Below are 17,182 nucleotides of genomic sequence, written 5' to 3' on the forward strand. Positions count from 1 at the left end.
TTCACACTTGCACATTACCCTGCAGTGAAACACGTCTTATCACATAAGAATAAATTTCAAGTTGAATGCTCTTTCATTATTTTGAGGATAGTTCAAATTTAGGTGCTGCAGCTCACTGCATTCGTAAAAAAAAAAAAAAGGACATGCAGCACTTTCATGCATTAACACGTTAAATGTGTGCCCACAGGAATGAAAGGTAAATCCAAAATCCAATGCAGTAATGTACAAAGTAAGGAAGAAGTTCAATTACAATTTCAAATTGCTTATGAACAACATCTTTTTACTCCCCATAATTTATAGAATAGAACTAAAAGTAAAAACATTCTCATTTAATTCAGACAAATATCCAGAATCAGCAAGTAAGGGCAGCTATAAATATATGTATTTAGATAAATCACAAGTGTCATACAATTACTTACCTTCTGTATAGTTACAGGCCTGTGAAACAGCTTGACAGTGAGAAAGCATTGCTATTCGTGAAAAAGTGACCCCCATAACGCTGCCTTCCTTACTGGTCTTGTACTGAAAAAATGTATTTGTCAATTAGTCCAAAACAACCAAAAATAATAACCATAACTCATTTGTACTTTGGAACTTTGGGATGTATGTACTAAAACTGGAGTGCAAAATGTGATGCAGCTCTGCATGGTAGCCAATCAGCTTCTAACTTCAGATTGTTCAATTAAGCTTCAACAAGAAAACTGGAAGCTGATTGGTTTCTATGCAGAGCTGCAACAGATTTTACACGCTCCAGTTTTAGCAAATCAATCCTTGTGTTTAATTTTCTTGACTGTTACTCTGCCATAGAGCTCTCATGACTTAAAGTGATTGAAAAGTCTTGTTTTTTTTTAAAATAACAAACATGTTATGCTTACCTGCCCTGTCTAGTTTGTTTTGCACAGGGCAGCCTGGAACCTCCTCTTCTCAGGTCCCTCTTTGCTGCCCCTAGCGCCTCCCTTGAGTTGAGTGCCCCCACAGCAAGCAGCTTGCTATGGGGGCACCAGATCCAAGCTGCAGCTCCATGTGTCCATTCAGACACAGAACTGCGTTCGCCCGCCCCCCCCCCCCCCCTCTGATTGGCTGGCTGACTGTGTTTGTTTGGCAGCTGCGGGAGCCAATGGCGCCGCTGCTGTGTCTCCGCCAATCAGGAGGGTGAGTCCCGGACGGCCGAGGGACTCGTGGACATCGCTAGATAGAGATGGGGTTCAGGTAAGTATAAGGATGTGCTGGGGAGGTTGCTACACACAGAAGGCCAGAAGGCTTTTTATCTTAAAGCGGTAGTATACCGCTTTTTTTGACTTTTAACTACAGGTAAGCCTATAATAAGGCTTACCTGTAGGTACAATTAATATCTCCTAAACCTACACGGTTTAGGAGATATTTGCTTTGCATGCAGCCGCTGACGCGTGCGGCGCATGCGCTCTGAAGGTCCGGCGGACCTTCAGAGTTCCTTGCCGGGAATTGCCGGAAAATGACTCCCGCGCGCATACATCACCGCGGCTCCAGCCAATCACAGCGCCGGAGCCGCCGAGGGATCATGTCAGCTCCCACAGCCGTGTCTGGGGGTCTGTGTCGGGGCTTCGTTCTAAGGTAAGTGTTTCATAATGAGCTAGTATGCGATGCATACTAGCTCATTATGCCTTTGTCTTGCAGGGTTTTTTTTTTTTTTTCTTTGAGTTTACTACCGCTTTAATGCATAGAATGCATTAGGATAAAAAATCTTCTACCTTTACAACTTGTTTAAGCTTGTTATACAAATACAGATGAAGGAATGAAGGACAGATGGGGAAATCTACCAGATTCCTCCATCTACATCATGGACAAATTAATCTCCTGCTGTAGCTGTTATGTTTTCACAGCCGGCCTGCCCCACCAGCCGTTAAATTACCCAGTGCTTGCCATCTGATTACATGCAGTCATCATTCGGTCAATAATTTTCAGCCCAGCTTCTGCAATATTCCAATTGAAGGACGTGGGACGGTAGGCGGCCAACAGGGTCAACCACTAAGAAATTTTTACCTAGTATGTTAGAAATCTGATCTGTGTATGCCCAGCTTAATTCCTTTCAACCTCAATTTACATAAAACCCCTATTACCCATCAAAAATCATCTTCTACGGTTTCTATGATAAGAGGCAATATATCCAAACACTGAAATGTTCAATAATATCTTTTAGGATTACAGATTACCACTTTATATAAACTACTATGTCATTTATGAAGATTTCTAGCTGTTATTTTCTCTGATTAACAGCGTTGGTTATGCTACCTGTGAGTAAAACTACAAAAGTTACATAAAGCACCTGAAAAACTTAAGAAAAATGCTTTCCTTTAAATTCAATGAATGTATTCACACTGGGGTGGTGCAATTCTCTTGGGGTGAAATAAATCCTGCTTGCAGCCTCTTCGGAGAGTGTTAGGGGAGCTAAAAAAAACGAAATGCACCAAAAACACCTTCCCATTGAAAGCAATGGAAACCATGGCAAAAATGTGCCCACAAGGCATTTTTTTTTGCTCGGTTTTTGACTCGTGTCCTTTAAAAACCGCATCGCAAATGCAGTAAAACCACGGCAATTTTTGCAGCGGATCAGTGTGAAAGTGCCCTTAAGGCGAAGCTCACTTTAGGAGCATATTACATGTCACACCCATATTTAGGGTGTAACATGCTCCTGTACACCCCCCTCCCACCGCCAGCGCTCCCCTCTCTGTGACAGTGGGTGGGGAATCTTCTCCCCGCACCTGTTGTCGCAATTTGAAAACAGCGCGGCTGTGCGTGGCTACACTCACACAGCCATGTCGCTCATTTCCTGTGAATGAATTAACTAAGTACTGTCGGCCATGGCGGCAGATGTCTTATAGATCCCAATGAATTGCAAAGGAAAGTAGCTGTCCGCCTGTATGGGATTTTTTTTTTTTTTTTTGAAAGGTGAACTTATACATTGAAGAAAGAATTTACTTTCTCATAAGAAAAAAGTATGCAGGCACCAAGTCCTGCTGGTGGTGGATTTTAAAGGCATTAAACATGAACATGAGATAAAATTAAATTTATTGCACAAAATATAAAAGAAATAATCAGCACTATAGTGATTAAAAAAAACACATCTGACCTCTACACATGGATACACATGAGAGGTATAGATTGGCGTAGTGGTCGACACATTTTGCTTTGTGCTCCCTCAAGACCAGCCACACGTATGCCACATGTATAACATGCATCCAATATGGTCACATACATGGGGGGAGCAGACATAGGGGACAAGATGGCTGCATGGGGCTTCACTGAACTGTCATATTAACTTTAAAAGCTTGAGTTAGTTAGGGTAAAGGTGTTTGTATAAGCTTCTTAGGGATAAATGCAACACTTAGGGGATACTTGTATGGTGTTAACAGGAACTTCCTCTATCGATCTACAATCTATTCAAAGAATCATCTTTCTTTAGGTTCCATGAAATATTCCTTAGTGGTGAGTAACCATCCAACGCAAGCTTCTCCCATGAGCATCAGCTCTCTCCAAAGTCTCCCTAGGTAAGCAGCCAGATAGCTTATGTTTCTTTTGTATTTTGTACAATAAATTAAATGTTATCTCATGTTCATGTTTAGTCCCTTTAAAATCCACCACCAGCAGGACTTGGTGCCTGCATACCTTTTTCTTGCATCAACACTTGGATGTGGCACATGAGGAGGTCCTTCTCCTTTTCCCATACTTTCTCATAGCTTTCATCATAAGATTTCCTCCTACCTCAATGTAGGCAGGTTCTTTGCCAGCTGCTGTGATATGTGGTTGCCAATCCTTTGGTGCCTTGGTCAGGTATCTGGAGTCAGTCACAACCCACTTGAGTTTTGGCCATCCTAGCAAGAGAGAATATGGATGTAATAAAAAAAAAATTACTCAAGTGTGCTTAAATTGTATAAACAAATTTAATTCTTCACTTATCGTTCTTAGGGCAGGGTACACGGGCCAAAAATTGTCTAAAAATGGTCAGTTCGGCAGGAACCAGCCAAGTTTCAGCCCCATGTGTACAAGCTCCCTGACCGGCTTCTGTTGAATGAGGACCCTGAAAAACCAACATCCGATCAGCACTTGCAGCAAATGGCTGTGGGAACTGATCAGTGTGTTCTGGTGGGGGGCAGTCCTCCTGTCAGGATACAATAGCTCAGGGGGGGGGGGAGATCACCACACTTACATCGCTTGTGTTAGTGTGGTGAACTCTACGTTTTTATTTCATTCAGCCCGTTGGGCTGAATGAAAAAAAAAATTATAGAAGGTACCCCGCAAAAGTCATTTACCAGACCCCTTTTGTGTCTATAAGCTTTTCTAACTATAAATACATTAGTAATACTAAAGTCCTTCACATCCTGGGAATTTAAACTGCATGCAGCTCAGTGCATTTTACACAAGCATTCCTTATTGCTTTTGCATTTTTCGTGCTTTACAATAAAGAAACATTTATCCTGTGTTCATTTCTATAGGTCTGACATCATGGGCCACATCTACAGAAAATAATTTGTTTCACAAGATAACTTTTTCATGCGAGAATTTAGCTGTACCACTGACATTCTAACACTGAGGCATAGAACAGCTGTACCACTGACATCTAAACATTGAGATACTCACAGCTTTTCCAATTAATCAGGCTTATCCAGTAAGATGGTGCAAAGTTCTACTGCATAATTCAGAAACCCAGAACAACCACCATTCACTTTCAATGATCGGTTAGGCTGTAAAATGAACTCCAGCATATTGACTGCACAAAGCCCTAAAAAAGTAACTCTTTACATTGCAAGGATGTTATCAAACTTTGTTTCAGATTCCTACCTTTTGGTGCACTGAAGGAAAAGCGGTTTGTGTCAATGTGCACAGTGAATGTGAATAGGAGCGGCTTTTTCATTATAAATCAGCTGTTGCTCGTGACAATAATCAGTGAGAGCAGCACCAAAACGTAAATGTTTGGTGCAGATGATGCCTAAAATCTGACTTGCATCTTAATGTAGATTTCTGGGAAAATCAGTGAGCCAATCATACAAGCAGAAAATAACATTTCTGGGGGGCGTTCTGCATACAAACGGTGTACAGAACACCTTCAGATTGCCATATTGCATGGAATTTTAACCACTTAAGCCCCGGAAGATTTTACCCCCTTCCTGACCAGGGGGTATTTTGCGATTCGGCACTGCGTGACTTTAACGGACAATTGCGCGGTCGTGCGACGCTGTATCTAAACGAATTTGGCGTCCTTTTTTTTCCCACAGACAGAGCTTTCTTTTGGCGGTATTTGATCACCTGTGCGATTTTTTGATCACGCGCTATAAACAAAAAAAGAGCGTAAATTTTGCAAAAATAGCAATATTTTTCACATTTTTTATATGAAATTCCCCCCCAAAAAAATGTAAAAATCAAAAAGCGTATTTTGATTGGTTTGCGCAAAAGTTATCGCGTTTACTAACAAAGGGAAAGATTTTTGTCATTTTTGTTGTTTTTTTTTAAACGCGTAATGGCGGCGATATGCGATTTTTTTTTGCGGTACTGCGACATTGCGGCGGACAGATCGGACCCTTGACTGACATTTTTGCCACTTTTGGGGTTACCAGTGACATTTCTACAGTAATCAGTGCTATACATATGCACTGTTACTGTAAAAATACACTGACAGTGAAGGGGTTAACTTTTTTTGAAAGGGAGGGGCTATGTGTGTCCCTAGGGGCGTGCTTTCTACTGTGATTGGCTGTGGCTTCAGATGTATGAAGAGTGATCAACGGTTCTACATAGTAGAACCGTATGATCATCCTTCATACACAGGGGAGAATGACAGGCAGCTTGTTTACACAAGCCGCCTGACTTTCTCCCTCTCCCCCGCCGATCGCAGAGTGACCGGCGGACATCGGGTCCGCCGGTCACACGCGCGGGGTGGTCCGTGACCACGCGGGAGCGCGCCTCCGGCGGCGCGCACTCGCTCCCTAGACCCTCACAAGCTAGTGACGTAGCCCTACGTCACTTTGCCTGTGAGGGGCTGACCGCCGACGTAGATAGTCGTGCGGCGGTCGGCAAGTGGTTAAAGAAACTTACAGCACTGCAGATTGAAAAGGAAATGTAATTTTTAACAACATTCAATAAACAGTGTGACTTGTGTAGCAAATTGTATATGCTATATTTACCCCCCCCCCCCCCCCCCCCCACAAAAGTGAAGGTACCCTTTAACTTTTCAGCTATACTACAAACAAAAAGTGTGGCCAGTACAAATAGAAGGTCTGCTTTTTAAAAGTGGAACAAACATACACTAGGACCACTAGAGCAACCAATCAGGTTTAAAGGATAAGTTCAATTTTTACAAAAAATAAATAATCAAATGCACATTTCTTTTGCAGGCAAAAAAACGTGTATTTATTACTTTTTTTTTTTTTTTGAGCCCATAAAGCATTGCACCAATGATTAGTAGATTGCTTGTGCCATGCAGGTTTCCAACAAAACTGCCAGTGTATCTGCTTCCCCATACATCCCATGCAGGCAAGCAGATACAATTTGATAGGAAGTGTAAATTAACTACCACGGTGCTCCACAGAGCAGTGGAATTTCATTGAAAACTACAAGTCGACAGCCACAAAGGCTGTTGTACCTTGTCGTTTTTCAATTCACTGTAAATGGATGCCGCTCCACCCGCCTGGTCGTGTTTGTTGCAGAGTGTGACAGCTAGTGGAGGGGGTTTGGGAGAAGATCCCTAGCTGTTAGAATGGGGGATCAGGAGCCGTTGCATCATGTTAAGCCCTGAATATGGGTGTAATATGTTCCAAAAGGTGAACTTATCCTTTAATTTCGTTCCCATTTGCACTAAGATTGTGATTTATGTGGGCAACATTTACACTTTTCTTCAATCATAGTAGAAGGGTCTACTCTAAGCAGTCGGTAACATTTCGATTTCTTTGCTTTTCCTGTGCTGTGCTCACACTTAAAAAAAAAAAAACAAGCATTTCTCTTAGCCTTCTAACTGAAGCTAAAAAAAAACATATAGTTCTGGTCATAACATGGTCTTTAGGTCACTTTTTTGGCATGACAAATAATTTTGTTTTCCTCTTCTGAAACAGTTGGATTATTGTGGACTTTTATCGTTTTAAAATTTAAAATGCAATAGGTTCCAAATTATATTATTTATATGAATAAATCAGATGCAGTGAAAAGTAGTAGCGTACCCTTGAATTGCACAATTTCTCCATTCTGTGTTTTTGGCAGTCCTTTTAGGCAAACCTCAGTGGTAAGAGCAAGCTTCACACCACAGCTTCCCAGCAGGAACCCAATCTGATGCCCACCAGCATCCTGTTTATGAAGAAGAAAGTGGGATGAAACGGTTACACCAAAAGAAACACACTTCACTAATGTTATTAGGGTTGATTTACTGGATTTTTAGTCTGCCTGTCATTTCCTTTGATTAAGCTCTATGAACTGGCTATGCAGAGGAAAGATAATAAAAAAAATTTAAAACAAATAACTAAAAAGTCAGCTCTCAAAACAGACAAAAAAAAGTTTGTAAAAAATTAAATATATTAGCTACTCCTGAGGAGCGGAAGTCAATACCCAATAGTGATGACTTAGAGGTGGCGGCGACTGTCGGAGGACGTAAGAGAAATTAAATATACTCAAGGCAAAGCAGAATAATATAAGAGATCACCAACTGCCAAGAGCATTAGTTAGCACTTGAAAAAGTTAAAATTGCAATTCAAAATTGATATTCTGAAGAACATAAATGATTCATTGAGTAGACTAAATGCCAATTAAACATCTTTAGCAAACTAATATGAGACAATTCATTGAACAAACATAATTTGAAAAATATTAGACATTAAAGGTGTTCTAAAGTCATAAGATTTTTTTTTACCTGATTAAACTCTATGCATTAAAGTATAATTATGGGCAAAACCATTTTTTTTTCATTTTGGATACAGCAAGGGAGGGTTAGACCTCCTGTCAGATTTTTTTTTGGCCATCTGTGTCCCATCGGGGAGATTTACCTTCACTTCCTGTAGCCAAACAGGAAATCCCTGCAAATAAGGGAATTTCTTGGAGACCCATAGGTCACCATAGTATCCGCATTGGAAGATTTCCCCTCTATTACTTTTCTGGGGACAACCCAAAATTTGGGATTTTCTTTTACTTTCACTTCCAATGATAATAGTAAACACAGGACAAAGAGGGGGTGAATCTCCTTAATGAGAGTACAAGCAGAAATAAAAACCTGACAGGGGCTGTAATCCCTCTCCACTCTAACCAAACCTAAAAAAAAAAAAAAAAAAGTTTTGCCTTTCATTATACTTTAAAGGTGAAAAAAAAATACCTGCGGGAGCTCCCCGGCCCTGGCTGAGGAGCGAAGGCGGCGGAGGCGTGGGTCTGGGGGCCCGGGCACTGCTACTGCTTTCTCTCTCTGTTCCTCCCTCACACGTTCTCTTCTCCCTGCCACTGCTTCTTTCTCTTCTCCCCCTCATGTTCTACTCTAAACCGTTTCTCGTTGTCCCCTCTGTGTATACTTCAAACTCTGTCCTTGCTACTTGGGGCCTTCCTGTCTACTCCCCTCTACTCCCTGCTTCGGAGCTTGCTATTTGTAATAGTACTGATTGGGAGTCCTTCCGTCAGTACTACATTTGTACCCAACACCAGTAAATATCACAAAATGTGGTTGTCTATAGTTTGCTTTTCTTGACAGTTTATGACTATATAATATGGTACATCTGCCATTGCTCTCTGCCTTGTTGGCATTGCACCCACTTCTCTGCAGTTGGTCTTTTTCTTTTTTTCTACCACTTTGAAGTTATGTGGAGCATTGTATCTGGCAATACTGTATGTTTTGTATTATTCTGTTTCGCTCAATGCACTTTTTTCTTATGTTTGTATCACAACCTTTTATTAAATAAAGAAATCTAAAAAAAAAAAATTGAAAAAAAAAATAAAATAAAAACTCTCAGTACTTGTTTCTCTCCCTCCTTCCTAAACACTTTCCTGAGTCCTGTATCGATCCAGTGCTGTGCTTGGCTGCAGGTCTTCTCACCTCCCTGCTTACTATAGTGGTACAGGCAGAAGAAGAGCCTAGGGCGCCTGTGGGGCACCCCAGAAGAGGAGGTTTGGAGCTGCTCTGTGAAATTCCACTACACAGAGTAAATAAGTATAATTTTTTTTGTTATTTTAGAGGGAAAAATACCTTACAAACACTTTAATTATTTAGGGTGCACCACCAGAAAAACTTTGAAGTTTAAGCCCTGACTAAATTTTTTTTTGTTTTGAATAGAGTGTGGAAGAATTACAGCCTATTTCGGGTTTTGCTGCTATCTGGGACTTCATGAGAGGAATTTCCCCTCACTTAGACCCCTTTCACACGAGCTTTATGATAAGGTCCGCCTGTTTTTTCAGGCGGACCTGATCGGATGCTCCATGCATCCTATGGAGCAGCGGATGTCAGCGGTGACATGTCGGCTGACACCTGCTGCTCGCCGAACCGATCCTGTCCGTGAAATCCAGACAGATGGAAACCCTATTTTCCATCCGTCTAGAGCAGTGGTCCTCAATTCTGGTCCTTGGGGCCCACTAACAGGCCAGGTTTGCAAGATAACTAAATTACATCACAGGTGATCTAATTTGCTGCTCAGTGATTGCAGTATTCTAGTCTGCATCTCCCTAAGGTAATACTTAAAACCTGACCTGTTAGTGGGCCCCGAGGACCGGAGTTGAGGACCACTGGTCTAGAGGATCCGATCGGATGAAAATGGACAGGTGGAGAGTAGGGCTCTGACAGCTCCGTCTCTGCAAAGTAAGCGATGTACTTGTCATCCGCCTGCTCAGCGGGGATCAGTGGATCGATCCCGCTGAGCAAAACGGAGTCCGCCGGGTGGATAGCCCATGAGCAAAGACCCTTACTATCAGGGTGACAACATTTTCAGCCATACAGCAAGTGAAAATCTATTATTTTTTTAGTTAAGTAGGAGAAGGCAAGAACCCCTTAGAGCTTTTTATTGCAGTCAGTGTCCCGGTTACTGATTTTTCCCTTACTTCCTGTCTGGTAACTTATTGTCAATGTGACATTAGATGAGGGGAAAGCTCTTAAACAAAGTCCAGGATAGCAGCAAAAACACAATAGGGGATCTAATCTTTTCTACTTTAATACAAAAAAAAGGTTTTTGGTGGACGTATCCTATAACATTTAATGTGATGAGAGGTGACAGTTCTGTGCAAATCTGATTAAATGTGTTGATGGGTGTGTGGGTGCATTGTCTTGTCACAAGGTAGTGTGAGAGCTAATCAAATGACAATTAAACTTTCCATATGTTAGAACAATATAGTAATATATAAAACATTTAGGTTACTGCTATGGCGTGTCTTTTCTATAAAAAAACAATCTTCTAGATGCCTGACAGCTATATGGCAAATTTAGTCTAAGGTGTGCTGTAATCTGGCAAGCACCACACCATCAAAGTAATTGCTTAGTGCCATTAAGCTCAACTACCTGAGCCAATACCTTCAGTACATGTTTGTGGAAGGCTTTTTTCCTCTTCAAATTAAAATAAATAAATAAAAAGAAGGGTGACTGACAATTGCAAAAACATTTCCAGCAACAGACAATTTAATTATCTTTCTACAAAAAGCTGCGCTTCATTTGCTTTATTTCCCAGCATAAACAACGTGCCTCAAACTGTCATTTTCCACTGTACTGCTGATTCTAATTACTAGCACTTATTAGCACAGTTTTCATTTTAGACAATTTTATGAAAGAGACTAGACCGTTAATGACAGACAGATGATGGAAACTAAGGTTGGGTTCACATATATGTGAATTGGATGCAATTTTTAACCGCATCCAATTCGCATAAAATATGAAAGTGATCGGCTTTCAATGGAGCCAGGTTCACAAATGTGCGGGGAAGCCGCGGGGCGCCTGAACTGGGGGGAAGAGAAACGCATCAGACTCTGGACTGCAAACCCAGCCTTAAGATTCAAACTTGAGTTTTCAAGTAAAGCACGGTTTATGGAAACCTGTGTGTGCCAAACAATTACAACACTTTGCCAATACTGACCTCGGATGGCCGCACATCTAGGTCAGGACCGATCATCTCAAAACTTGCTTCAGCTCGTAGAAGAGCAGTGTGAACAGTAAGGCTGGCCATACATTATACAATGTTCTTGTGTAATTTTCCTTTAGACTTACCAAAACCCTACAACATGAGGTCAAACCTAAAGACTTTAAATTTGTATGCAATCAGGCAGGCCCTTGTACTAAATAGTTGAAGGTAAATTTAAAGGAAATTAAAGAAAATTGTATAAAGTATGGCCAGCTTAAGCTATTACAAAGCATTTGCAGAGCTTTCAACAAGCTTTGTAGAAGTTTTTAAAGCATTTTAGGAAATGGTGAACGCAGATCTTAATGAGTGCTGATTGTCACTTTAAACAAGCTACTAGCAGCTTCAGGATTACCTGAAGCTTGTTGAAAGTCTGCTAGCAACTTCTTTAACCATTTCTGGACCGGAAAGTTTTACCCCCTTAACCAGGCCATTTATTGCGATACAGCACTGCGTTACTTTAACTGACAATTGCGTAGTCGTGCGATGCTGTACTCAAAAAAATGGATTTTTGTAAAATCTTACCGTAAAATCCTTTTCTCTTAGCTCATCGACAGACGTAGTCCTCGGTGATACACCACCTTCGGGTTATGTTACCTCCGCAGGAGCAGGACTAGACAGGAAATTAAAAAGCTCTGGCCACACCCTAGGGGCAGTCCCAGAGGGTATATCCTCTCTCTCTCTGCCTCAGCAAATCAGTTATGTGAAAAAGCAGTGCTTAGAGAATTTAACCCAACCCAACTCCAAAACAGAGGGGCGGGGACTACGTCTGTCGATGAGCTAAGAGAAAAGGATTTTACGGTAAGATTTTACAAAAATCCATTTTTCTCTAGCGCTCATCGACAGACGTAGTCCTCGGTGATACACCACCTTCGGGACGTCCCAGAGCAGTATCACAACTGAGGGGTGGGAAAATGGAAATCAATCCCAATCTAGAAGGCCCAACCGGTGCCAACTAGAAGTTTACAATGCTCATCCTTAATGATGAGACTCAACAAAAAAAGAGAAAACAATTTTTTTTTTTTTTTTTTTTCAAACAGAAAAAAACCCTCGAGGTAGACCACCGGTCTCCTCAAATTGCGGCCTGCAAAACCTTGCGGCCAAATGAGGCATCCGCCGATGCCGTCACATCAATTTTATAGAATTTTGTAAAGGTATGTACCGACGACCAGGTGGCCGCCTTACATACCTGGACCACTGACGCCTGATGGCGAAAGGCCCAGGAAGTACTGAGCGCTCGAGTGGAGTGCGCCCTAACAGGGAACGGAGGACTCTGACTCTTAATAGAATAAGCCTGTACCACCGTTTGTCTAATCCATTTGGCAATGGTCGCGGCAGATGCAGGCAAACCCTTTCTGGGGCCATCCGTGATCACAAAAAGTGAATCCGTCTTACGGAATGATTCCGTAGCTTTCAGGTATACCCTGATTGCCCGAACCACATCTAAGGAATGCAACGCATGTTCCCAATGATGCTTGGGCTGAGGACACAAGGAAGGTAGTACAATATCTTCATTCAGATGAAAATCTGAAACCACCTTGGGAAGAAAAGATGGCTTAGGATGAAGTACTACCTTATCCCTATGAATCACTAGGTATGGTGACTGGCACGATAATGCAGCCAGTTCTGACACCCTGCGAGCAGAAGTAATAGCCACCAAGAAGGCCACCTTCTGGGATAGAGTAAGCAAGGGAATCTCCCTGATGTTTTCAAAGGGAGGTTTCTGTAGAACCGACAAAACCAAATTAAGATCCCAGGGCGGTAAGGGCGCGCGGACTGGAGGAGCCAGGTGCCGCACCCCCTGGATGAAATTCCGCACCAAGGATTTGGTAGCTAAAGGCTTCTGAAAGAAGATTGCTAATGCTGAAACTTGACCCTTGATGGTGCTCAAGGCTAGCTTCTGCTCAACCCCTTGTTGCAAAAAGGCCAATATTCGAGTCACCGAATAGGTACGTGGAGGAAATCCTAAAGATTCGCACCACGCAATATAAGTCTTCCATGTGTGATAATAGACTTTGCTGGAAGTCGCTTTCCTTGCTTTAATAAGGGTAGGAATGACTGAAGTAGACAAACCTCTGTCCTTCAGTACTTGGGTCTCAATGGCCAGGCCATTAAAACCAGCGACTGTAAAGCACGAAGGTAAATTGGTCCTTGAGACCACAGACACTCCCTGAGACGAAGTTCCCACGGAACGTCTGCGACTAACATGTCCAAGTCGGCCAGGCCGGCTTGAGGAGGCCAGCCTAGAATTTCTAGGACCACTGGCGCTGATTGGATCTGAACCAGGCGTCCCTAGAGGTATCTGGCCCCGACCATCCGAGAAAGTCTGGTCGTTTTCTGTTCCCACACATTTATCAGATACCTGATTTCTATCAGGAAGGGTGATCTTTTCTGGTTGAACCTCAGGGACCGAAGTCACCCGACTAGAGGCTACTTGGCCTATCTGGTCAACCAGATCCGATTCCTGTGAGGTATCGGGACTAATCTTAGGAAAAGGTAAAGGAAAAGATCTTTTCAGGGAACGGTAACTACCGCTTCCTGTGGTACTTAAATGTTGGAAGGGAAGAATCGCACCGGTAGTAGTGGTTGATGCTCGATCTAATGTCCTGAATACCGCTGAAAACGTCCCCCCACCCTGAAACCGGGTGGGGGCGCACCTTCAGGCTGTGTACTCCTTTACTTCGGGTTTGGCTGGGTCGGTCCCCTTCTTGAACCCTCCTGGAGGAGTCTTGCCTTTCCCGCTAGTACCAGCCGGGCGCCCTTTATGGGCGGTAAAGAAAGGTCCTCGCTTGTTGCGAGGTCCCTTAGCTTTTGCAGCCTGTGGCAAAAAAGTGCTCTTGCCCCCAGTGGCATCCTTAATGATTTCATCTAGGTTGGCTCCAAATAGACGATTCCCCTGAAAGGGGAGATTGGTCAAGGTCTTTTTGGAACCTAGGTCAGCTGACCAGCATTTTAACCACAGCACACGTCTGAGGATCACTGCTAACTTAGATGCATGCCCTAATAGGGGAGTAGTGTCCAAGGCTGCGTCACAGATAAACCGTAGCCCTTGTATGATCTGTTCCATCAAATCAGATGTCTCCTGGGGAATATCTTTTCCCCTAAGATCTTGGCGTACCATTTTCGCCCATTCCGTAAGTGTCTGGGAAACTAGACCAATAACGATTACTGGTCTAAATGCTGACCCTATCAGAGAAAAGATAGTGCGGGACTCTGCTTCTATCTTTCGATCCACCGGATCCTTAAAGGACGAAGTGTCCTCCACTGGAATAACCGTGGCTTTATTCAGCCTGGAAATAGGCGGATCCACGACTGGTGGTACCGTCCATTTCTTAATGATGGATTCCTCAAACGGATAGCGTCTAGCAATACGCTTGGAAATAGTAAAGGTACGTTTAGAATGCTCCCATTCTCCTTTAATCTGATTACCAAAACATTTAGGTACAGGAAAAGCCTTCGCCGTCTTGATGGGCTTATTAGTCCCAAAAGGCCTCTCTGTTTCAGTTGCCTCTGCCGGTAAAGCCTCAAGTTTTAAGGTTTCTTGCACTGCCACAACTAGTGCGTCCACCAATGCTTCTTCCTGAATTATAGCAAGAGAAGAAGCGTCCTCCTCACTGTCTGAGGGGGCTTTACCTGGGATAACAGCCCTTGCAGAGGAACCTGCAACTGCCGTGACCATCTCTGAATCTGAGTCAGAGGTGTCAGATGGTATAGGGGTAGGCGGGGGTCGCTTCCTAGACCCCCGTCCCTGACAGGCCGCCTCCACCCGAGCCACCATAGACTCCAAAATTGCTGTAAATGACTCTATACTCTGTGCACCGGCGGGTCCCGAGGCCCCCTCGAGGGAAACAGGTGGGGGAATATGTGTGGCAGGGTCCATAATAACTCCAGTTACTTCCTGGATAATATAATTCAAAAGTAAAGAAAAAAATCTTTTTTTTTTTTTTTTTTTCTTTTTTTTTCTGACCCCCAGCGCCACAAAAAGCCCCTTAGTGTTACCTGCTTAGGGATCCCTATCGATCGAGAGAGAGAGAGATAGACCCCCAGGCTCACCACTTGATGCTCAGAGTTAAACTGCAACAGCTTACAGCGCTGTCTTGACAAACAGGAAGTCTCTTGGCTGGCTGCCCAGGAAGAAAGGAGGCGGCTCCGCCCCTCTGCACGCCTTCCGGCGCCTCCCCCAAGCTCCACGAGGTGTAGGATCACCTCAAACATGGCCGCCCCCATGCTGGAGACACGAGGCTACGCCAAAATGGCGGCTCGTGCGATCCAGCAAAAAAAATGGCGGCGGCCTAAACTGAATAGCGGTGTGCTGCAGGGCACACAACACTCTCTCTGCATGGGGATATGGCGTGGTTGGCGGTACCGGCCCTGGCGGACCGCGTGGCCGTTCGGGAGGCCTGCTAATAGCTGGAGATCTGATTTGGAAGGCAGTCTACATGTCCGTGGCTTCTGACTGGTAGGTAGCTTATACTTAACCCATAAGATACCCAGAATGCCACAGATTACATCTTTAAAACATGTATACAATAGATTGTTAGCTCCCAAGCCAAGCCTCCTGGCTTTTGCACACATAAATCACACTCAAAGTAGGAGGATTTGTGACATGTTATAGGATAGAAAGGACTCTTTCTTACCATACAGAGAGGGGCCCGCGTTCACCACAAAACCCGTCAGGGAAAAAGGGGGAACGTACTACTCACCATACCGGAACCAGGCGGGCACCAACTCCTGACAGTACCCCTCTCCACCGGGGCGGGAGGGCTGTCGACCAATACGGACGCCGTGACTCATGGTCTTTGGCGTTTCGGCGAGACGTTTAACTCGCGTGGACAGTCCTTTAATGGGACTTTGTCGCGGCCGACACAGCGCGGAGCTATGGCCTGCACGCGCTCGTAGGCTGAACTGGGGTGACCACCGGATCTCAACATCCAGCCCGTCGCCCAGTTCAGCTTTCTTGCTTGAAGATCTCACAGGAACACTGGAGAAAAAAGCGGTCTAAAAAATCTTTTTAAGAAAAAAATCTTGCCAGGACCTAAGATCCCAGCAAGGTATCTAGGTCCTTACTCCTAACTAGACAGAAAATAACTGATTTGCTGAGGCAGAGAGAGAGAGGATATACCCTCTGGGACTGCCCCTAGGGTGTGGCCAGAGCTTTTTAATTTCCTGTCTAGTCCTGCTCCTGCGGAGGTAACATAACCCGAAGGTGGTGTATCACCGAGGACTACGTCTGTCGATGAGCGCTAGAGAAAAATGTATGTCCTTTTTTCCCCACAAATAGAGCTTTATTTTAGTGGTATTTGATCACCTCTGCGGTTTTGATTTTTTGCGCTATAAACAAAAAAAAAAAGCAAAATTTTTGAAAAAAAAAAAAATACATAATATTTTTCACTTTCTGCTATAAAACACAGCCAAAAAAACTTAGAAAAATCTATTTTTTTTTTAAAATCAATTTAGGCCAATAAGTATTCTGCTACATATTTTTGGCTGCCTTTCCCGGGGATGATGGAGGGTGGCCAGCAGACATCTGGTATGTCGGACCCGCTGACTGACATCCCCGCTAGCCAATCATGGCACAATCACACCATCTACTGGCTATTGAATGAAGCGACGTACAGGTACATCGATGTATACATCCCAGTTGAGCCAGCAGTAGCCTATTGAATCTCCAACAACAGCACCTCAAAAAGGGTCTCTGCAGCCATTATCTACCCAAAATACAGTGAGACAGTGTGAGAGAGTTGTTCACATCTAGTGAAATCAGGCCTTTGTGTCACCAAGTCTTGTTTGGACCACAGCACAAGAAAATATTTTTGGCAGTACTGTGGTGGACAGGGTTATTTATGAACTCATCATTGTCCAGGACTGAATGCCTGAAAATGTTGTTAGGCAGTGACACACAGAGGAAAAAGGCCATGTAACATTGATGTAAATGGAGTGAATGGTATGATAACGGAAACTGGGAATTAGAAGCCTTTTTACTATCGCAGTCTGGATTTTAGCCCAGGTAAATTACTCACCTTACCTGAAGGCAGGGATACCACTCATTTCCAAAATGTTTTTTTTTTTATGAATATATATTCAGCCAAATGTTT

The 17,182-nt window shown here is 43.3% G+C and overlaps 1 protein-coding gene across 2 annotated transcripts in view; it reads right to left on the reverse strand.

Moving 5' to 3' along the window:
* DIP2B (disco interacting protein 2 homolog B) overlaps positions 1-17,182 on the reverse strand; it is a 400,603-nt gene that overhangs the window by 81,140 nt on the left and 302,281 nt on the right. For both annotated transcript variants that reach the window (XM_082244510.1, XM_082244509.1), the window contains exons 11-13: positions 7,182-7,305; positions 3,739-3,848; positions 420-522 (exon numbers count right to left, since the gene is read on the reverse strand). In XM_082244510.1, coding sequence (XP_082100636.1) covers positions 420-522; positions 3,739-3,848; positions 7,182-7,305 — 337 coding nt within the window. The remainder of the gene's footprint in view (positions 1-419; positions 523-3,738; positions 3,849-7,181; positions 7,306-17,182) is intronic.

This window comes from Pelophylax lessonae (assembly GCF_965119305.1).
Source record: "Pelophylax lessonae genome assembly, chromosome: 2".
Lineage (NCBI taxonomy): Eukaryota > Metazoa > Chordata > Amphibia > Anura > Ranidae > Pelophylax > Pelophylax lessonae.